Source organism: Podarcis cretensis (assembly GCF_951804945.1).
Source record: "Podarcis cretensis genome assembly, chromosome: 17".
Classification (NCBI taxonomy): domain Eukaryota; kingdom Metazoa; phylum Chordata; class Lepidosauria; order Squamata; family Lacertidae; genus Podarcis; species Podarcis cretensis.
Genome location: NC_137187.1, coordinates 37222969 through 37245309, shown reverse-complemented (window position 1 = coordinate 37245309; position 22341 = coordinate 37222969). Strand labels below are relative to the sequence as shown.

The window sequence follows — 22341 nt, the reverse complement described above, 5'->3', positions numbered from 1 at the left end:
TGAAAGAGAGGTAGAGCTGGGTATCATCTGCATACTGATAAACACCCAGCCCAAACCCCTTGATGATCTCTCCCAGCGACTGCATGTAGATGTTTGAAAAGCATGGGGGAGAGGACAGAACCCTGAGGCACCCCACAAGTGAGAGCCCAGGGGTCTGAACACTCATACCCCAACACCACTTTCTGGGCACAGCCCAGAAGAAAGGAGCAGAACCACTGTACAGTGGTACCTCAGGTTACATATGCTTCAGGTTATATACACTTCAGGGTACAGACTCCACTACCCTGAAATAGTACCTCAGGTTAAGAACTTTGCTTCGGGATGAGAACAGAAATCGTGCTCCGGCGGCGTGGCAGCAGCAGGAGGCCCCATTAGCTAAAGTGGTGCTTCAGGTTAAGAACAGTTTCAGGTTAAGAACAGACCTCCGGAACGAATTAAGTACTTAACCCGAGGTACCACCGTATAACAGTGCCCCCAGCTCCCAGCCCCTCTTGATGGTCCAGAAGGATGTTATGGCTGATGGTATCAAAAGCCAGTGAGAGATCCAGCAGAACTAGGAAACAGCTCTCACCTTTGTCCCTAGCCCGCCGGAGATCAACAACGAGCACAACCAAGGCAGTTTCAGTCCCATGGTGAGGCCTGAATCCCAATCGGAAGGGATCCAAATGGTCCGCATCCTCCAGGCGTGCTTGGAGTTGTTCAGCAACCACCTGCTCAATCACCTTGCCCAAGAACGGAAGATTTCAGACTGGGCTTGGCTTCTTTATTTGTGCCCCAATCTTGCTGGGTAGCCTTGGGCAGGCCCTCTCAAGAGGTTCAGGGAGACCCAGGCCACCTCCAGCTCTTGAGGGCCCTAGCCATAAAAAATGTATGATGATCTCTGCCAACAATTTCTAGACCATCTATGTATTCCAACATGGAAACCAGAGACGGAGGTTTTTCGCTTCTTATTACAGGGGAGAGACCAGGAGCTCACCAAGACAGTAGCTAAGTTCCTCTATTTGATTTTTTTGTCGCCAAAGTATGCTACAGGATCCTGCCCTGTTGGAAACCCACAGAGATGAGGCGGATTGCTCGCCTCTTCTGCCCTTTGGCCAACTGCCCTTTGGCCAACTGCTGTTGGGGTGCCATTGAGATCACACTGGCCTATCTATTCTGAATGTATTCTGAATGTTCTTATGTGATGCCAATAAAGGTTACTTGACTTGCCCTAGCCATAATGATAATAAAAAAGGGAACAGGAAAACAAGGCACCGGAAAAGGGAGAGAAGGAAATCATTTGATTTTTAAAATTATCATTGAGTAAATGCTTCTCTATTCTTTTGCTGGGCCGATGCACTAATGCACAGCTCTCGGGTGAAATTGTTTTGTCACATTTTGCCCACGTGTATGGGCTTCCGGGGCCCTACTCTGACTGGCCCTGTGGCTGGGCCTTGTCAGCCAGATGGGGAACCCAGCTCAGTGTGTGTGCATGCGTGTGACCCGGTGGTTTCTGAGCTTCCTGTTGAAAAGCCCTCGCAACACGGAAGTTCGCTCTGAGTGAGATCAGAAAGCGCAGAGCCCTGAGGCATCTTGAGAGGGCCAGGATGAGCCGGAGGTCCAAGCCAGCAGCCCGGACGCAGCAGGAGAACGTGTCTTCCTCCCTCCTTGAGGACCATGAGAACCAGCAGGTCTTTGAACTGTTGGGCAGAAAGTGCACGGTAATTCTGTTATCATTTCACAGGGGCGGAAGGGCCTTGGAAGCAGAAGCCAGAACTTCCTGAGAGTCAAGGGGAGGGAGGAGGCTGCCACAAGGACAGCAGGTGGTTGTGGGCTGGGATTTAACGGCCACATTGGGGGGGGGGGATTCAAGTGGTACAATGCAGAGGACCCCTGGGTTTGGTTTGGAGCAGGCGGCCTGGGGCTAGTCCCTCTCAGCTTGACTTCCCTTTCTGCATTGGCTTGAGGATAAATGTGTAAATGCTAGAAAATTATGACAAACAGTAAGAGAGCAGTTAGGAAGTGGTGTGTGTGGGGGTGTTAGGGGAGGGGTAGTACCTCGGGGGGGGAGACCCCATTACCCCACAAATTCTTACTTCACAGTTTTAGTCTCTGGAACCAGCTCTGTTACAGGTGCCACGTAATACTCATTCCATATTTGTAAGAAATCAATATTTTAGTGTGGCAGCACCTACACTTCAGAACTTCCTGCCTCTTGATGCAGACTTAAATGGGTAACTGACTAGCATTGTTTTGGAAATAAGAAGATGCCCCGGACGGGGTGGTTTGAAACCAGCAGATGGCAATGCTCTAGGCTTGGGATGCTCAACGAAAACCTGATTTCTCACGGCATCTTGAATCTCTTTCACCTTCCATGTAGAAGAGACTGGAGGTATTGCTATGAAGCAATCGCTTGATTTGTAAAGTGAGAATGCTACAGGTCGTAGTTTGTAGGCTGCCTTGTCTGCAGGAAATGGGGGAAGAAAACCACTTCCTCAAGAGGCCCAGTGTGGTGGTTTGGGCCGTGATGACATCCAGAAAGCCCCATTGTGCAGTCAAACACGCCTTCAGAATAGACCTTTTCACCTGGTTCAAAAATTCTGGACCAAAATATGAAGGGGAATATCCTTATCCACAAACAGATATGTGGCCTGTTATGTACTGAGTTGAATAGGACCCAAAAGGCAGCAGTCTGATTGGTCCTAGAACAATAGGATTCAGAATGCAGCAGTCTGATTGGTCCACAGGAGCCACCCAATCCAGCTCCAGGTGGAAGTGAATCCGCGACCTGATTGGCTTACAGGAGAATCCCGGAATTAGCCAATCACGTGTGGCCCATTGTGTAAATAATGTATATAAAGCAGACACTCTGGGGGAACTTCCATTCCTCCTCACCACTATGAGCTGAATAAAGAGCATGAAATCCACTCTCGACTCTGAGTATATTTCATGGCCTGTAGTGACAAGATAAAATATCACTTAATTTGAGATATGCATCATACAACACGCTCCTCCTAGCCACTCCAAGCTGGGGGGCGGGGAGAGGCGTGATTTTTGCTCCTCCTTGGGCCTGCACCCTTGGCAGGGAACAACCTTTAAGGTACGTCCCTGGATGAGGCCGATGGGAAGTAGAGTCCCAAGGAAAGTCTCACAGGCATGGGCGTGGGCAAGTGGGGGCAGCTGCCTCCCCCTGAATCCTAAAAAAAATCTTTGAAAAGCATTAAAAATATTCAATTCGCTGAGGTTCTGCCCTGCCCCACCCCCCCAAGTCTTCCCCCTGTAACATCCTCTTTTTTGGGGGGATTTCTACTCATGATCTCACCAAAAAAAAAGCTCAACAATGTTTGCCCCCCCCCCCCAAAAAAATCCTGGCTCTGCCTCTGTTCACAGGCCCCCATTTCATGGCTCCTCCGTGGTTTGAATCCAGATGAGACCTGCCCTTATATTGAAACAGGGGTCCTGGCCTCCTTGATTCCAAAATATAATACTTCCACAAAACACGACTTGGATCCTGGGAGAAGTTAATTTTAATAAGTTTGTTGTCTCCTTCTCCCACTCCTTCTCAAAGCTCTGCAACTTCACCTCTCACAGTGCCCTAAATCTGCTCCTGGTTTTACCCCCTGGTCTATGGTTCTCCATCTTTGGGTTAGGGATTTGGTGTGGTTTGTAGGAAATTGCAGGAGGCGTGAGACTCTTACAGTGCCTGGGCATGGCATCCTTGGCACAGGTAGATCATTAACATGCGTTTACTCTTTCCCGCTAGACCATGGTCACAACTGTGGCCCAACTCCTCCTGGCCTTGCCTCAAGGCAGCAGAAGCTGGTCCAAGCAAGGCTGTGGGATCCTGTGCTTCGTGAAGGATAACCCCAGACGTTCCTATTTCATGCGCTTCTATGATTTGAAGGTACCAATTCCCTGGCTCCATTGTGGCCTTGCCTTTCATCCTGTCACCCTTCCAGGTGTGAGCACCAGGAGCTCATTCATGAGAATAAAATGATGTCAAGTCCGCAGAGCCTCTCCTCTTCCCGGAGGGGAGGTGTTGTGAGCGGGAACCGCTGCCCGCATTTGCAGGGGGCGTAACTAAGCCCTCTGCATCACTGAGTCCTGTGCCCGCATCATGCCCACCAGCCAGCCAACATGGCTGGGTGGGGGCATGGTTTAGCCGTATTTGAATGACTGCGGGCACACGGACTCTCCGTTAATGTTCCTGGCTTCCTCAGATCACCTGCCCTTCCTCCCTTTAGGTTTTTGCTTGGGTTCTTGACCTTGCTATGGACTTTTTGGTTGGTCGCCTTGGTTGTCCAAGGGGCCTGGTAGGATAGATAGATAGATAAACTTTATTTGTACAGTGGTGCCTCGCAAGACGAAATTAATCCGTTCCGTGAGTCTCTTCGTCTAGCGGTTTTTTCGTCTTGCGAAGCAACCCTATTAGCGGCTTAGCAGATTAGCGCTATTAGCGGCTTTTAGCGGCTTATCGGCTTAGAAAAAGGGGGGGGGACCTGCAGGAACTCGCAAGACATTTTCGTCTTGCGAAGCAAGCCCATAGGAAATTCGTTTTGCGAAGCACCTCCAAAACGGAAAACCCTTTCGTCTAGCGGGTTTTCCGTCTTGCGAGGCGTTCGTCTTGCGGGGCACCACTGTATTAGCCAATGAGCATAGCAACATAAAACAAGCAATATATACAATTAAAAAGACAACAATGGGTAAAAACAACAATCGGATGACCAAGATTATCGTTCAGATAGTGGCCCTTAATCTCATTGCACCCTCAATAAACCTATCAACCTTTGCTGTTGGCTGATCATTTTGATCTGATAAAAGAAAGAACAATGTGGCCTCAGATGGGCGGCCTGGGATGGTAAGCAGGAGTGGCGTGATGATCTCATTCCTCAGATCTTTATAAAGGGGACAGGACAGGAGAACATGAGCCACTGTTTCCAGATTGCCATCTCCACAGGGGCAGAGTCGTTTCTCAGTTGGAATCTTTTGGTATCTGCCCTCAAGTAAGGCAGAGGGCATCACATCCAATCTGGCCAGTGTGAAGACACGTCTGTATTTTGGGAAGGATTTTTTCCCACTTGGGAGATTGGCACCAACCACTTGGTTCTTCGCCTACCTCGTAGCAAATTGTCACAACTTTGTTAGGCATGGGAAAATGCGTTGTGTGTCGGAGGGGAGGTTGTGACCATCACCTACCCCTCCCCTTGAAGGGTATTCTGTTAAAGCAATCTAGCAGTCATGGTTTCTGTCCGATGCCCAGGTGGTGGCTAGGGCCATGGCACCCCCTCCAGTCAACAAGCTCCCCCTACAGGTTGTTAACCCTTGTGTGACTCCTTGCAGAACAGGCAGGAGTCAAGTATAGTCTGTTTGATCCAATGCCTAAGCCAATACCACTCACATCCTGTAACCAAAAAAGTTATGGCCTTTTTTAGCCCATTAACCTAAAATACTTGTGTCCATGTGTCTTATTTTATCTCCAAGCAGGAGCAGGTCCTCAACTCACAACAAATGCTAGTGAGGAGAGAAGGTTTAGCCACAAGCCCAGGTCTGAATGGCACGGGCACAGGAGTCAAAGAAGACCAGGGGACACATTTGATTCAGTTTTTATTTATTCCCTTCTGGAATAAGATGCCAAGCAAACTATAGCTAGCCTTCCAAATTCACACTTATTTGAATTTGTCAATACAGTTCTCCAGCCTGGTAATGTATACAAAAATGCACATACTGGGGTTAAGGAGGTGTGAAAATTCATATATCGGTGGAAATAATGTACAGAAATGCATCATATTAAGGGGAATTGCTTTCTCTGCCCCTTCTCTGCTCCTTTGTTTCAGGACAGGAAGATGACCTGGGAGCAGGAATTGTGCAGCCAGCTGGTCTACTTGGCTCCCACCTCTTATTTCCACACCTTTTCAGGAGATGTGAGTATTGACTCATAGAATCATAGAATTGTAGAGTTGGAAGGGACCCTGAGGGTCATCCAGTCCAACCCTCTACAATGCAGGAATCTCAACTAGATCATATATGACAGGTGACCATCCAATCTCTGTTTAGAAGCCTCCAAGGAAGGAGAGACCACCCTCTTCTCTTGTGAGTCTGTTCTACCATCCAACAGCTCTTACTGTCAGAAAGTTCTTCCTGATGTTTAGTCAGAATCTCCTTTCTTGAGGCCATTGGCTCGGGTCCTAACCTCCAGAGCAGGAGGAAGCATGTGAGAGCTCTTTAGATTGTTGAAAATGTGGCTATGTGAATATGTGCATATATGTGTAGGCAGTGCTTTTTTATTCAAAAATGTTTAGGGGTACTTTCATTTTGACTCAAGGAAATCACCATTTTATAGTTCAAATCAGGGGAAATAAATACAGTGAATGGACAAAAGTACAAAGATTCACAAAAAGGCTGCAGAGAAGAAGCACAAGCACATCAGAAAAAAATAAAACAAGCATTTTTAGTCACACATTCTACTGTGTTGTATGCAAGAAAAGTTAGCATGTGGAGATGAAAGCATTTTCTGCTTTGTTGTTAAAGTCACAATATAATTTCAAATGTACATCTATTGTTGTTGTTTTTTAACTAAGCCTTCAAAATATAAAAGTTATTCAATTATATTTTAATAGATAAGTAAATGTAAACTTGGGGAAACTCCAGCTCCCTTTTTCGGATGTTCATTGAGCTGTGTGACAATTTTGTTGAAGGAGCTGGAGTCATATAGGGCTGTTCCCATGGGAACGGCCATGGTCCCATACCCCAGAGGTTTTGACTTGGGATTGCTTTCAGGAGTGCAGCGTGGGGCTCAACTTTGCCGATGAGAATGAGGCATACAATTTTCAACAAATGGTGGAAGAGAAGATTCAGAAGAGGAACCAGAGAATGGGTAGGTGTCATGCCTCTTTCAAAATGGCGGCTGTAAGAAAATATGTCGGCAGGGTTTGCAACTGAGGGACAAATCATATCTTAAAACAAATGGATAAAAAGTGGCTGCTTTTTCTGATGCAAAGCAGTGTGGGGAAGGGCACTTCTTTGAGCAAAAAAAGTGGTGTCTTAACCTTTCCCTGCCAGCCATTTCCCCATGCTAAATTGACACCAAATCCCCCGTAAAATTACATGTAAAACAACAATAAACATTCAGATAAATGTTTCTGAATTTGTTAACTGTAATGGTTCTAAGGGGGTTGCTTGTGCGTAAGTTGCCGCCACTCCTGGCTAGGTTGCCTGGTTGAACCCTTTCTCTCTGGACAGCCTTGCACTTGTGGCTGTCTCAGTCGCTGGCAGAATCCATCAGTGGGCGTTTCTTAAACTTCTTCCAGCAAAGAAGTTATTTGACGCCAAGTCTCCTCCTACTCTCCCTGCGTGGAAGTCTTCTGCACAGGGAGGGTGTGGGCAGCGGAGGACCCGTGCTCTCCCCACTGGTCTCCGGTGAAGAGTCCTGGAGCCTTCTCTGCAATTCCCCCATCTGCCCCCCTTCACCCCTGGTGTTACGCTGATTTCCTTCCCCAGCAGATGGGCTGCCTCTCTCCCTGCTGGGACCCTCTCCGGCATCGCTCTGGAGCCTTCCCTCCACCTCTGGCTCCGATGGCAGTTCCTTGACAGTTAACAAAGTTGTGTCTGTGTATATACCAAGAGGGATGCCAACTTTTTATAGGATTTGGGATTTGTTGGCAGGAGCCACGGGGTCATGGGAGAAGAAGAGAGAATGCATTGCAAGCCAGTATGGTGTAGTGGTTAAGAGTGGTGGACTCGTAATCTGGTGAACTGGGTTCGTGTCTCCGCTACTCCACATGCAGCTGCTGGGTGACCTTGGGCTAGTCACACTTCTCTGAAGTCTCTCAGCCCCACTCACCTCACAGAGTGTTTGTTGTGGGGGAGGAAGGGAAAGAAGATTGTTAGCTGCTTTGAGACTCCTTCGGGTAGTGATAAAGCAGGATATCAAATCCAAACTCTTCTTCAGGCTGGTGTACGACTGAGCTAAACAGGTGGGGGATATGAATAAGAGACATGCTAGCATGCAGCATTTAGGCGTTTCATCCCCTGAACTCTAGCCTAGACATGAAATGCAAACTTGTTTCTCCAACCATGAGGGCTAGGAATAGAAACTCAATTAATTTCTCAATAATTCAACATTTTCACAAAGTAACAAATTCCATCCACGTGGAGCTGAAGAGTGAGCAACTCTCTCTCTATATATATACAGTGGTACCTTGGCTTACAAACTTAATCTGTTCCGGAAGTTCATTCTGAAACTGAAACCATTCTTAAACCGAGGCGCGCTTTCCCTAATGAGGCCTCCTGCCACCGGTGCCCTTCCACGGTTCAGATTCTGTTCTTAGACCAAGGTAAAGTTCTCAAACCAGGACACTATTTCTGGTTTTGCAGAGTTTGTAAACCAAATTGTTCTTAAACCGGACTGTTTTTAAACCGAGGTAATGGTAAAGGGACCCCTGACCATTAGGTTGTGGCCAACCCTGGGGTTGTGGCACTCATCTCGCTTTACTGGCCGAGGGAGCCGGCGTACAGCTTCCGGGTCATGTGGCCAGCATGACTAAGCCGCTTCTGGCGAACCAGAGCAGTGCACGGAAACACCGTTTACCTGCCCGCCTATTTATCTACTTGTACTTTGATGTGCTTTTGGACTGCTAGGTTGGCAGGAGCAGGGACCGAGCAATGGGAGCTCACCCCATCGCAGGGATTCGAACCGCTGACCTTCTGATCGGCAAGTCCTAGGCTCTGTGGTTTAACCCACAGCGCCTCCCGCATCGTACCACTGTGTATATATATACTGATATGAGTGAGTGGTTCCTACAGCACAATGAACCCCTCTGCTGACCAAGACTCCATCTAAGAGGGGCCAGATTCTTCCACTGAAGCATGGCAGAAACTCTTGTCTCCTCTTCATAAATCTTTTCCTGTTTTATAGATAGACAGCCGCCGCCACCTCCACCTCCAGTCAATGAAGGTATGTATCTGCCCTGCTCACATATCCCTATGCTATTTTGTGTATGGTCGGAGCAGGGGCAATGGTGCTTTTTCTGTCAAGGACTCCATTCCTTTCAGAATAATCTGTCAGTGGGTGCATGCCAGCTGTGGTTGAGTCCAAAACCAGAGCCAGAAGCAGACACGCCCCCCCTTTCTCATTCTTTATCTCTTTCTACCACACACTTTTCTCCCTCTCTTTATCATACCTCCTTTTCTCTCCACCCCCCCCCCCGATTTTCCCCTCCCCTGTAGTTTGCCAGAGGAGGGGTAGATTGTTCTTACCAGAAGCCTCACTTAACACTTAGGAAGCTTTTAAAATAAGACTGGGGGCCACAAGTTACTCGCACCTGAGCTGAGCTATTAAGTGCAGGGCGAAAGCCCTTGATAATCATAATTTGTCAAGAAGGATTCGAAACCTGTGGGATCAGAGATTCTTAGAGGACTGGAGTAAATATTTGAATTATTTGAAAAGCAATTGTGATAAACAGATTACACTAGTAGGACTGCAAGAAGTTCTGTAAGGAGGACTTTGTGAAATATTGCAAGGAAGACTGAAAAGAATTATTAGTTAAGGACAATTAAAAGTAACAGAGAAATTAAGAAATGCAGAACAAGTGATAAAGAACGGAAAATCTTCAGAGGTTGTTGACAGAAGTCTAAAATACTGTGTAAGATAAGAAGTTATGTTAAATGATTGTTGGAACATATATGTTAAAAAAATTATAGATAGATAGATGATTAGATAGATAGATAGATAGATAGATAGATAGATAGATAGATAGATGATAGATAGAGATAGATAATCATAATTTGTCAGTAAACTGTGCTGGTTGAGGGCTCACCCCAGTTGCCAGAGAGGAAGTATTGCTATAAGTACAACTGAATCCTGAATTATTGCTTTAGAGTTGCGCTGCCATATTTCAAAATGTGAAAATCCGGACAGAAAAGCTTTTTAAAGTTTTGCATCTAGACATTTGCATTTCTGTCTGGACATGGTTACCGACTGCCGTATCCCACCTATGGCATTCCGGACATATGGCATTCCTACTTTAGAGCCTGTGGATAGCAGTGCTGTCTTCAAGAGGTTCTCAGCAGCTCCCACAGGGAATTCTCCTGGAGCTGCTGATGGTGAGCTATCACTAGCAATGTCAGAGAATTCCACTGGAAACACAAGCGGGAGTGAAAATTGCCAAAATCCACATGCTTGTCTGAGGCGAGGAAAGGAAATCTTCAAATGCTGCCTAAATAATTACAGTATTTTCTGCATTGTTTTGATGTTTCCTTTTCATTGAAATAATCAGGTATATAATTCCATCAGTTTTGTCCATAGCCGATAGCAAGACCAACAATGTAGGTTCTATCACAAGCTGAACTGCAGCAGAATAGAAACAGTGTTGATTGTGACAAACACAGGACAGGACTGCCTCTTTACACCCTGATCATTACTCTTTTTGCATCTGTTAGACAGAAGACCAGCTCTCCCCCAGCCGCCATCTTCTGGGAGTGACTCAAATGGTAAGCAGCTTGCAGAAACTCTGTTTGCGTGCTATTTCTTCATTTATTTAATGTGTACCCATATCCACAACTACAAGTTCACAGGTCAGATAACAAATGCAACATGAAAACAGAGAATACAGCAATAAAATCAGAAACTTTCAGTAAAAGAAGCATCCAAAATGAACCACGGCAAAAGAGCTCTCGGTACAAGAGCCATAAAAAATAATTTCAATCCTTTTTAAAAAATTCCAAAAGATATACAAGATCACTAAAATGATATTTTATAATAGAGGCAACATCCTGTGCTGGGCCACTGTGAATTTTCACTACTCTCTGCAACCATCAGATGTCAAGGAAATAAAAAACTTTCTGACTTTTAGAAGACATCTGAAGGCAGCCCTGTATCGGGAAATTTTTTAATGTCTGATGTTTTACAATTTTTTTTATATGCTGTAAGCTGCCCAGAGTAGCTGGGGAAACCCAGCCGAGTGGGTGGGGTATAAATAATAAAACTATTATGGGTATTATTATTATTATTATTATTATTATTATTATTAACCAGTTGTAGGGTTGCAGGTGGCAGTAGTGCACTGGATTTAAAACTAAAAGGTCACCTATCATTGCCAAATCAGAGCATCCTTACTGGATGCCCCTGTCCATGGTGCTGTACCATTTGCTGAAGAGTACATCTCTCCATCACATCCTTGGGCTTATGGGAGCCCACCCACTATACTTTTCAAGGTGACCAAGATAAAATAATAGGAAGTAATAGTGCTACTGTATTCTGCTCTGGTCAGACCTCACTTGGAGTACTGTGTCCACTTCTGGGCACCACAGTTCAAGAAGGACACTGACAAACTGGAACGTGTCCAGAGGAGGGCAACCAAAATGGTCAAAGGCCTGGAAACGATGCCTTATGAGGAACGGCTAAGGGAGCTGGGCATGTTTAGCCTGGAGAAGATGAGGTTAAGGGGTGATATGATAGCCATGTTCAAATATATAAAAGGATGTCACATAGAGGAGGGAGAAAGGTTGTTTTCTGCTGCTCCAGAGAAGCGGACACGGAGCAATGGTTCCAAACTACAAGAAAGAAGATTCCACCTAAACATTAGGAAGAACTTCCTGACAGTAAGAGCTGTTTGACAGTGGAATTTGCTGCCAAGGAGTGTGGTGGAGTCTCCTTCTTTGGAGGTCTTTAAGCAGAGGCTTGACAACCATATGTCAGGAGTGCTCTGATGGTGTTTCCTGCTTGGCAGGGGGTTGGACTCGATGGCCCTTGTGGTCTCTTCCAACTCTATGATTCTATGAAATAAGGTAGAATTTTCTTCTTTAGCTGCTTGTTCCATTACCAGCAACTCCATATACTGTCATTATGTTGGTCTGGGGAGGAGAGGATGGGCTTGGTCAGTTTTCTTTAAAGGGGAAGATGTGTGCTTTTGCGCAAGCAAAATAGGGGCAGCCCGCCTTATCTATTTGTTTAAAGTATATTTTTAATAATAATAATAATAATAATAATAATAATAATAATAATAATTTTATTATTTATACCGTGCCCATCTGGCTGAGTTTCCCCAGCCACTCTGGGTGGCTTACAGCACATAAAAAATTGCAAAACATTAGGCATTAAAAATTTCCTGATTCAGGGTTGCCCTCAGCGTAACCAAGGCAGTTTCAGTCCCATGGTGAGGTCTGAATCCCAACTGGAAGAGATCCAAATAGTCTGCATCCTCTAGGCGTGCCTGGAGTTGTTCAGTGACCACCTGCGCAACCACCTTGCCCAAGAATGGAAGATTTGAGACTGGGTGACATTTGGCCATATTGGCCGGGTCCAAAGATTTTTTTAAAGAAGTGGTTTAAGAACCATATCTTTCAGTGGGTCTGGAAAGGCTCCCCCACAGAGGGAAGCATTCACCACCCCACGGAGCCCATTGCCCAGCCCTTCCCGGCTCACTTTTATGAGCCAGGGTGGGAAGGATCAAGGAGACAGGTGGTCAGTTTCACTCATCCAAGCAGCCTGTCCACATCCTCGGAGGTAACAGATTGGAATTGATCCCATGCAACTCGACTAGACAGAACTCTAGCACTCTTCTGCCCCAGCCCTGCTCCCGTGGTGGGGTCTACCTCTTTCCAAATCTGCACTCAGAAAGCTGGGTCTTCCAAAAAGGATGTCTGGTGCAAACTAATGACTTCCTAAAAATCACTGCAAACCCCCCCCCATATGACCTGGGTTGCTGTGCTTAAGAGAAAGCTGGTGGACAAGCAGAGCCAAGAACAGGCCTATCTGCTTCATCCAACCAAGTCTTTGTTACACATGCCAGGTTTAGTCCTTCATCCACAATCAAGTTGTGGATGACAGAGGTCTTGTGAATCATTGACCTGGCATTGCACAGCAGCACATTAAGGTCACGTGGGTCTCCCTTGTTGATTCCAGCATCCTTCTGGTCAAGACCAAACCTGGAGGCAGGGATAGTCTTCAAACAACGACTAAGCCTGCCTCCTTGGTAATGACATAGTCTGGTCCCATAACTCCTCCTCGTACCCGTGATCACTGAGATCAGGTGTCCCAGTGCCCTTGGAACCTGCCACAGCCATTCTCTTGACTGGGACCCACTCCCAGGTAGTCCTGGGATGTGTTATACAAACTATACAATAAACCAATAAAACAGTAGAAACTAATAATAAAAAAATGCAGTTATACTAAAATTAAACTAATCCCCAGACCCAACTAAACATTTATCCCACCCCCAACAGAGCAAAAAACAAACAGACCCAACAAGAACCAAAATTTAAAATGCCATAGATTAAAAACTATTTTAAAACATTTAAAAGCATTTTCAACAGTTGCCCCAACCCCAGACTTTGTTCCCGTGAGTTTGGGCTCCAGCACTCACAGCAGGGCAATGTCCCTCCAGCCTCCCAGGAGTCTCTTACGCTGAGCAGGGTGAGTCTGGGCCCTGTCCCCCTAGGCCAGGTGGAAAGGGTCTTGCAGGGAACAGTCTTCAGCACTCACAGCAGGGCAATATTTATCCAGCTCTTTAGCTGAAAAAGTTTCCAGTGACTTGGGTAAAATAAACACACACATATAGCCAAACAATGCTAGTGAATAAAGAGATGAAATATAGAAAGGAAAACAGTGTATGAGATGGCAGGCAACACAGGGAGTGTTGTAGAGGGAGGTCTGATTGATAGGTTTTTGCTTCCTTACCCCATCTTACGTTCCCCAAAGGACGTGGCATGCAGCCAAACTCTCCTCCAGCATCTCTGCCTCTGGCAACTGTTGACATCCAGAATCCAGACATCACATTTTCCCGCTACCGTGGACTTCCTGTTCCTACTGCAGTGGAGAAAAAGAAGGGGAAGAAAAAGATTTCAAAGGCTGACATTGGTGCTCCAAGTGGGTTCAAGTGAGTGCTTGTGGAAGTTATGCAGACCTCTCAAAGACTGGGATCTGGGGAAAGTAGGAAATCTTCAAATTTCAAACTACATAACAGAAAGGATTCCTTGACTTCAGTTTCTTTTTCTGAAGTATTCATATCAGGCTTTTTTTGTTTTGCCCTTGAAACTCTTGTTTCTTTACTTGCATATGGAAATTTTCTATGAAACACAGCTTGAGAACTACTTAAGAACTACTTCCGTAGCATAGTGTGTGTAACCCTAACCCACAGCAGAGAACTGCCATGCTGTGCTTTGCACATGCGCAGGTGCTGCCTCATACGGAAATGTGGTGGAAACATAACTAGGATGCAAGCAAGTCACTTGCTGCAGATGGAAGGAAGAGAGGGGAAGTTGAAGAGGTCTGGAAGCCTTCATGTGGACGCATTGCGATGCAAGGCCTTCACTCATTGACTGTCTTCTGTGATTCCTTTCCAGGCATATCCAGCACATTGGATGGGATCCCAACAGTGGATTTGACGTACGTAGCCACGGTGATTCATCAATAGACTTGAAAGAGAGAGTCTCAGTGGGGGGAAATTATCCTGAGGTCTCACATGTGTATGAGATGAGACTTTTGAGTTACTGAAGTCCTGCAAACTCTGTGTTTATACATAGAATCATAGAATTGTAGCGTTGGAAGGGACTCTGCAATGCATGACCTGCTTATTTACATCATACCTGACTGAAAACACGAGGCCCTTTCTCTCAAGGTTTGCTTGTATATTCCAATTATAAGGTGTTGTCAGAGCTAGTTGCTGTGCCAAAAAGTTTAGACTGGAGCCAAGAGGAAGCAATGCTGTTCTTTAGGAAGAGCAGGTGGTCTCCTAGTTACTCTTTTCATTGAACAGCTTTGATTCAGAAGCTTCTATAGGGATATCACCTGGCCTGCTCTCACCTCTCAGCTGGTACGGCTAATCTTCTTCCTGTATTTGGCTGGAGCTGGGTGATAAGGCACAGCCTAAATAGCTACAGGAAGGATGGGGGACCCTCCAGTTGTTGCTGGACTCTAACTCCCTTCAGCCCTAGCCCTCAGGGCCAGTGGTCAGAAGTACAGTGGTACCTTGAGTTACAAACGCCTCAGATTACAAACGCTTCAGGTTACAAACTCTGCTAATCTGGACGAGTTACCTCAAGTTGAGAACTTTGCCCCAGGATGAGAACGCCTCTAGTTAAGAACAGTTTCAGGTTAAGAACGCACCTCCAGAACAAATTAAGTTTGTAACTAGAGGTACCACTGTAATGCTTAAAGATAGTTGAAGTTTTAAGATTGATTTGTCTATGAAGAAGGTTTAAGGTGATGGTAGGTTAGGTAGAAGGGACGCAGGTGGCGCTGTGGGTTAAAGCCTCAGCGCCTAGGACTTGCCGATCGAAAGGTCGGCAGTTCGAATCCCTGCGGCGGGGTGCGCTCCCGCTGCTCGGTCCCAGCGCCTGCCAACCTAGCAGTTCGAAAGCACCTCCGGGTGCAAGTAGATAAATAGGGACCACTTACCAGCGGGAAGGTAAACGGCGTTTCCGTGTGCGGCTCTGGCTCGCCAGAGCAGCGATGTCACGCTGGCCACGTGACCCGGAAGTGTCTCCGGACAGCTCTGGCCCCTGGCCTCTTGAGTGAGATGGGCGCACAACCCCAGAGTCTGTCAAGACTGGCCCGTACGGGCAGGGGTACCTTTACCTTTACCTTTTTAGGTTAGGTAGAGGTTAGGACCGTATAATCATTTTAACCACACCAGCTACCTCATTCTATGCTGGAAGTCAGGTCCTATCAGTTGTAACCCGATGACCATCGTGACTTGAGCATTGGCTCAAGAAGATGGGCAATGAACAGACATGGCAACACATTCTTTCTTTCTCTTTCTTTCTTTCTTTCTTTCTTTCTTTCTTTCTTTCTTTCCTCTCTGTCTCTCTCTCTCACACACACACACATTTGTCTATGTTTTTATTTCAGGTGAATAATTTAGATCCTGATTTGAAGACATTCTTCTCCCAGGCGGGAATCAGTGAGGCTCAACTGACTGATGTTGAGACTTCAAAGATTATCTATGACTTCATTGAAGGCCAAGGGGGGCTGGAGGCTGTGAAGGAAGAGCTGAGACGACAGGGTGAGCTGCTGGAATGGGAGGGTCTCAGACCTCAGGTGTCATTGGCAGCCTCTCTGAGACTGGACCAGTGAATGGCTCCAGATCCTGGTCTCTAACTAATACTACACTGACTATTAGAAGGCCTATCCATGCTGAACACTTTGTTTGAGCTTGGATGTACTGATCGGAGTAATAACTTCTGGAGCAGTAGCCATGTTAGTCTGTTGCAGTAAGAACAACAAAGATCCTTGTGTCACCTCAAATGGTTACCAATTTATGACAGCATAAATGTTTGTGGAGTAGTAGCAGGTGGCGCTGTGGGCTTGCCGATCAGAAGGTCAGCGGTTTGAATCCCCGCGATGGGGTGAGCTCCCCTTGCTTAGTCCCAGCTCCTGCCAACCTAGCAGTTCGAAAGCACGTCAAAGTGCAAGTAGATAAATAGGTACCGCTCCAGCAGGAAGGTAAACGACGCTTCCGTGCACTGCTCTGGTTCGCCAGAAGCGGCTTCGTCATGCTGGCCACAGGACCCAGAAGCTGTATGCCGGCTCCCTCAGCCAGTAAAGTGAGATGGGCGCCGCAACCCCAGAATCATCCGCGACTGGACCTAACAGTCAGGGGTCCCTTTACCTTTACCTTTTAGAGTCCACTTACGAGATGTGTGGATTGTAATCCACAATTGGCATTGGCATGCAGGGGTGTGTCCATGCGTATACATTTATCTTTCACCATTGAGGGGTGGAATTTTGGTCTGTGTGTTCATCGGTATGCTGATGACCTTCAGATCTATCTCTCCTTTTCATCTTCAGCAGGTGGGGTGGTGCATGTTCTGAATCAGAGCCTGGGTGCAATTATGGACTGAATGAAGGCCAATAAAGGGAAACTCAATCCAGACAAGATGGAGCTATTGTCAGTGGGCGGCTCTTCTGACTGGATGACTGCATGTTCTTGATGGGGCTGCAGTCTCTCTGAAGGAAGAAATCTGTAGTTTTGTGATTCTCCTGGATCTTTTTCTGTCATGTGAGGGCCACAGTCGCATGGAGTGCTTTCTACCAGTATACCACTATTTGCCAGGGGTAACCTAGCTTCCGTAGGCTATGCTCTACTAGAGCTATGCTCTGGTAACCTCCCAGCAACTGGTATTCAGAGAGAGACAATAATCCTTGTTGTTCTTACTGATCTAATCATGATCAGCACAATAAGCCATCTATCAAAGTATTTTTGCTCGTTCTAGAATACATGGATAGTTCTCTACTAAAGCTGCGCACTGTGATTTTAGTGTTGATATTTGTCTCATTTCAGGTCCAAGTCACCCTCCACCCCCACCCCCAAATCGTTCTGGCCCTGGACATAGCCGAAGTGGTCCTTTACCACCCATCCCACCTGTATCAAACAGGGGAGCTGTCCCTTCACCTCCACAGCTCTCTCGAGGACAGCCCAGCCCTCAGTGGGGACCTCCTCCACCAGTCTCTCGGCCGGGAGCAGCTCGTCCCCCAGCACCCCCAGCTGGGTCAGCCCCACCGCCACCTCCACCGCCACCACCCCCGCCACCCCCTCCTGCATTCCCAAGTTCTTCCCCATGTCCCCCTCCCCCTCTTCCCTCTGGAGGGCTTAGCTCACCTGCTGTTGCCTCCACCGGACGAGGTGCATTACTAGATCAGATACGCCAAGGAATACAACTCAATAAGGTAAGACACAGTGGAGAGCATCAAAGGGTGGTTCGTGCTTAGTGTGTTAAGTATGATTTCTCATATATGATTTCCCTGGTTGGATTGGCTAGAGCAGGCATGTCCAACAGGTAGCTCATGATCCACTGGTAGATCACTGGACGTCTGTGGTAGATCACCAGTAGATCCCTGAAGAAGCTCAACAACTTTGACCTGAACCCCCCAAAACAGGACTTTCCTTCAAAAAAAAAACTCAACATCTTTGCCCTGCACCCCCAAAATGGAGGTAGATCACTGCCAGTTTTTAACTCTGTGAGTAGATCTCTTGGGAGTTGGCCACCCCTGGGCTAGAGAATTACTTAAGAACCAGATGTGGCAGGAGGATAGCAAAGTTATGGCAATGTGTGATAATGGAGGAAAGAAATATGATGTCAGACTTAACTGTTCTCATTACATTAAGGCCTAGTTCTCCAGTTCTCTGCCACTTCAGACTGCAGATGGGGAATCACATGATGGAATACTCCCCAATTGGGAGGGGGGGACATCTATATATTAGAGAGGGTTCCAACTTGTTGGTACATATGTACACATGTGGTGGGAATGTCTTTGTGCATCAACATTCTGGGTGGGGTGATGTTTAAGGAAATTAACTCCAACATTGAACAGTGGGCTCAACCTGCCTTGCAGTTATCACTGTTAAACCTATATATAGGTTTAGATTTAGAATTGAAACACAAAGGATTGCTGGGTCATTTACTGGAAGCAGCAAGGACCATCATAGCTTGCAACTAGGGATTTTCATGGAGTGATATTTGACCTGTGGTATTAGAGAGTATGAAGACAGGAGTGCCTGGCGTGCTCTGGTCCATGGAGTCAAGAAGAGTCAGAGACGACTAAACGACTAAACAACAACAACAACAATTAGAGAGTATAGCAGACGGCTGCTTTAGAAAAAATTAGAAGTTTAGAAAAAAAAAACTTTAGAAAAGTTTAGGGTTGCCCCTGGCCAGAAATAGAAGGGCCCTTTTGAAACAATTAACTTTGCTAGTGTAGTAGAACACGGTTGCCAACTGCCATCATCAAATGTTTCCTTTTGGACATTATATTTTTTGCTACTTTTTGATATTTTTATGCACCTAAAAGGAGGGAAAAGAGAAATGGACTAATATATGTATTTTTAAGAAGTGCTGCTGTGCTAAATTCTGGGACAATGTGTTTTCATTTTGCTAGGCACCTATTTTTCACTTACTGAGAATTTGCCTTAATTGTCTTTATGCTTATGTACACATATATGTAATATTGTGATGGCATTATACTCTCTCTCTCTGCTGTCGTTTTTGCTTTGCTTTACCCTTTTAAACATCTCTCTTTTTAAAAAAATAATTTTTATTAACAGGCCAATCACATCACATTATTCAAATCACATTAGTTCCAGATTATACAGCCAAATTTTAAATTTTGTTAAGGGTACCCATACATCAAGCTCGGCACGAGTCCAAAATTCCGGATAGCTCCAGGCATCACATATTTTACTGCTTTAAATTAGACAGTTCTATCCAGTTCGATCCGGATAGTCCTTTATTACTTTCTTTCTCATCTTGTTGTTATCATATATTCCTTTCTTTGCGATCTCTGATGGTTCTCACAAGCAGACTGGAAACTGGCGTCTCTGTGTGGGTTTTGTACTCTTCAAAAACTATCTCTCTCAGGGACAGCCTCTGTTCATCTCTTCCATAAACAAAGTTAACCTTTGGTCTGTCCTTTATTTTTCCTCAGGCTAGTCAGATATATCAAACAAATCAGGGGGCTCTGTCAGGTCAAACTTGCATTCCAACACTCCTTCTCTTTCGAACGATCCTGATTCTCCTCCCCCCTGTCCTTCTTTCTCCAGCAAGCCTGTCTTGGCGAGACGCCATTTTTTAACTGCGTCATAAAAAATTTCCTCTTCCTCACCGTTCACCAGTCTTCTCCTCTGTTGTAATCCATCCCCACAAGATTCTTAAAATCCTGCTTATGATTGATAAAAACGCGACGATCTTATTTCTTTCTGGGGTGAAGGGTTATTAATATCACATCGTGTAAAGAAAAAAAGTTTTTTTCCTCCACCCCCCCTTCGTTCCAAACATACAGTCTCCTAGTGGTGATTCATCAGAAGATTTACTTATCCGTCCGTCACTCCCGGTCACAGAGATCCATTAATCAGCAGCCTTATCTCGAGCTTTACTTGATGTATGTGCTTCAGCTTCCTTTCCAATCGTATATTTCCAATTATAATTCCGAGCTGAAGCAACCAGCACGCGCTAATTGGAATCGGCGTCAGGAAGAGCTTCACCGAGGGCTCGTGCCAAGTGTTCGGCACCCCCATCTCTCAGATCAGGGGGTGCATTGTGAACACCGCTGGCAAGACAGGGTCCCCCACATCCTGGGGGGGAAGGGAAGGCTGCATACTTCCCATAGCAGCCCCTTAATTACCTCGTATGGGTCAGAGAGATGTTATTGTCGGCCATCTTCCAATGTGCCACCTGGTGGCCCCCACCCTTTTAAACATCTCAATAGAAAATTTAAGGCAAATAAAACTAAAAATAAATATTTCCTACTAGTGTGACAGGGAGAAAACTAGGCCAGAACCCTTCTCTCTATTACTTAGAATTTTATGTGGAAGGAAGCATTATCTCTGGAAGAACATTCAGTGGTATAAGCCCCCCTGTAATTTAAAGTGGTATAGCCCGGACATGGTCAATTGCGTTTGTGCAAACTAGTCTTAAATATTTGCCTGCTACCACTGTCCACTGGATTGTGACAGTTGTATCTGTTTTGAGGAAGAGCAGCGTGAACAAAGACAGCTTTGTGTGGTTGAAAGGTTCGTGTGGGTTCTAAGGGCCGTCAACATTCGAAGCCCTAATGACACCACCTGCAATCTTTTTACCTTTTAGACCCCTGATGTGCTGGAACCGCCATCACCTGCACAGAGCTCTGAAGGCCTGGTAGGAGCTCTTATGCATGTGATGCAGAAGAGGAGCAAGGTCATTCATTCCTCAGGTGAATTTTGTTGCATCTGATACATCTCATCCTTTGAACTGCGTGCTTACAAACAAAAACTTAACAAACTGTCTAAAGTTTTGTGCTTGACTGGAAAGGACAAAGCTAAGATCTGAGACAGAGCCAGTGGCATTTTGCAAGGGGTGAAATCTTGATTCTTGCACTGGTATTGTATCTAGTATTAAACAGGTACAGTGGTACCTTTGGTTGTGAACGGGATCCGTTCTGGAGCCCTGTTCGCAACATGAGCAGAACGCAACCCGCGTCTGCGTGTGCCGCAATTTGCCGCTTCTGCGCATGCGTGTGATGTCATTTTGAGCATCCGTGCATGCGGCGAAACCTGGAAGTAACCCTTTCCAGTACTTCCGGGTCGCTGCGGGACACAACCTGAAAACGCTCAACCTGAAGCAAACGCAACATGAGGTATGACTGTAAATGCAAAGGGTTCTGTCCAATGCCACTGTTACTCAGAGGAGAACCATTGAAATCAATAGAGATTGCTAACTTTAGTCCACTCATTTATTATTTTAAAAAATGGGTCTACTCTGAGTAGGACTAGCACTGAATACAACTCCAAGGGAGAAGGGTAGGCTGAAATAACTTGTAAGTATGGAGTGGTGGTTTGGGTGAATGAATGGGATGACCATTCATTCCTGTATGGAAAAAGAGGTGTAGGTGCACTTTAGAAGTGCTATTCGGGAAAGCCTCTTCTCACATTGTTGCTTTGTTCTATTGTACCCACAGATGACGATGAAGACAATGGTGATGATGAAGAGGATGACGAGTGGGATGACTGAGTCCAGAAGGACGCAAAGCCTGATCCTTCTGACAATCTGTTGCTGTCTGAATTGCTGTGGGCATTTAATCAGACTGCTACTCTGTTATGGTCCCCCTCACAACCTGTGCAGAAATCCAGTAGGCTCAAGGGCAGCTCCGCTTTAGTCCCTGCAGTGACAGGTCATTATTTTCCCATTCCTCCTCTCCAGCATCACTTAGGCTAAAGAATAATTCCCATTCTGTGCACCTGCAAGCCTTTGACAGTCTTAGAAAGTTCGGCTGTAATCCTCCCTCTTTCAAACCCCCGGTCTTGACAATACCACTTCTAATCTCCTCTAACTTTCTAAGAGCCATATTATCTTTCATCCAGCCCCTTCATCCTCCTTTCTTTCTCCTCGATGTATAATCTTGTGTGTCTTTAAGAAGTGGTACCCCCCTTTGAGGCCAATGTGCAGGTATGAAGATTACAGGAATGTAAGCAAAACCTCTGTCTTATAAAATAACCAGTGTATTGTTAACACACATAAAAATCCTAGTTGACTGAATTATTTGCACGCCTTTCGGAGGAATGTTTTCCCTTGCTTTGGGTAGGGGTGGGCGGGATGCAGTCTCCAAACTTTAAGACAGGTATACTGTACCTATTTACTTTCAAATTTGGTTGTTTTGATTGCAGTGTGATAGAGGGGACGCTAATCCAGATTTGACTTCAATGAATCCTTATTCTTTTATTTATGGTATTATAGATATATACTGGAAACTAAAGTATTTTCAGTGGCTTGGATCCTAATTTGCTCTTCTCTCCACACAAGGGGAGGGGCGTGATTTCTGCCAAATGGTCTGCAATGCCCCACATCATATCTTACACCATTCCCAGTGGTCCCCCACTGGACGCAGAAGGTTGT

The 22341-nt window shown here is 45.9% G+C and overlaps 1 protein-coding gene across 1 annotated transcript; it reads left to right on the top strand.

The window, feature by feature from the left end:
* Window positions 1-1442: 1442 nt before the first annotated feature.
* On the top strand, window positions 1443-21984 carry WAS (WASP actin nucleation promoting factor). Its single transcript, XM_079960098.1, has 12 exons — window positions 1443-1700; window positions 3743-3883; window positions 5814-5900; window positions 6757-6853; window positions 8894-8932; window positions 10417-10467; window positions 13676-13853; window positions 14320-14362; window positions 15827-15980; window positions 17259-17644; window positions 20557-20662; window positions 21407-21984. Exons 1-12 carry the CDS (start codon window positions 1587-1589, stop codon window positions 21457-21459), a joined length of 1449 nt encoding a protein of 482 aa, XP_079816224.1. The 5' UTR covers window positions 1443-1586; the 3' UTR covers window positions 21460-21984.
* Window positions 21985-22341: the final 357 nt, after the last annotated feature.

Excerpts from the sequence above, each read along its gene's own strand:
- WAS (XM_079960098.1), top strand. The coding sequence starts at position 1,587 with ATGAGCCGGAGGTCCAAGCCAGCAGCCCGGACGCAGCAGGAGAACGTG. Across the intron at positions 8,933-10,416 it reads TCCACCTCCAGTCAATGAAG|ACAGAAGACCAGCTCTCCCC; the intron begins GTATGTATCTGC and ends TGCATCTGTTAG. Across the intron at positions 10,468-13,675 it reads TTCTGGGAGTGACTCAAATG|GACGTGGCATGCAGCCAAAC; the intron begins GTAAGCAGCTTG and ends CGTTCCCCAAAG.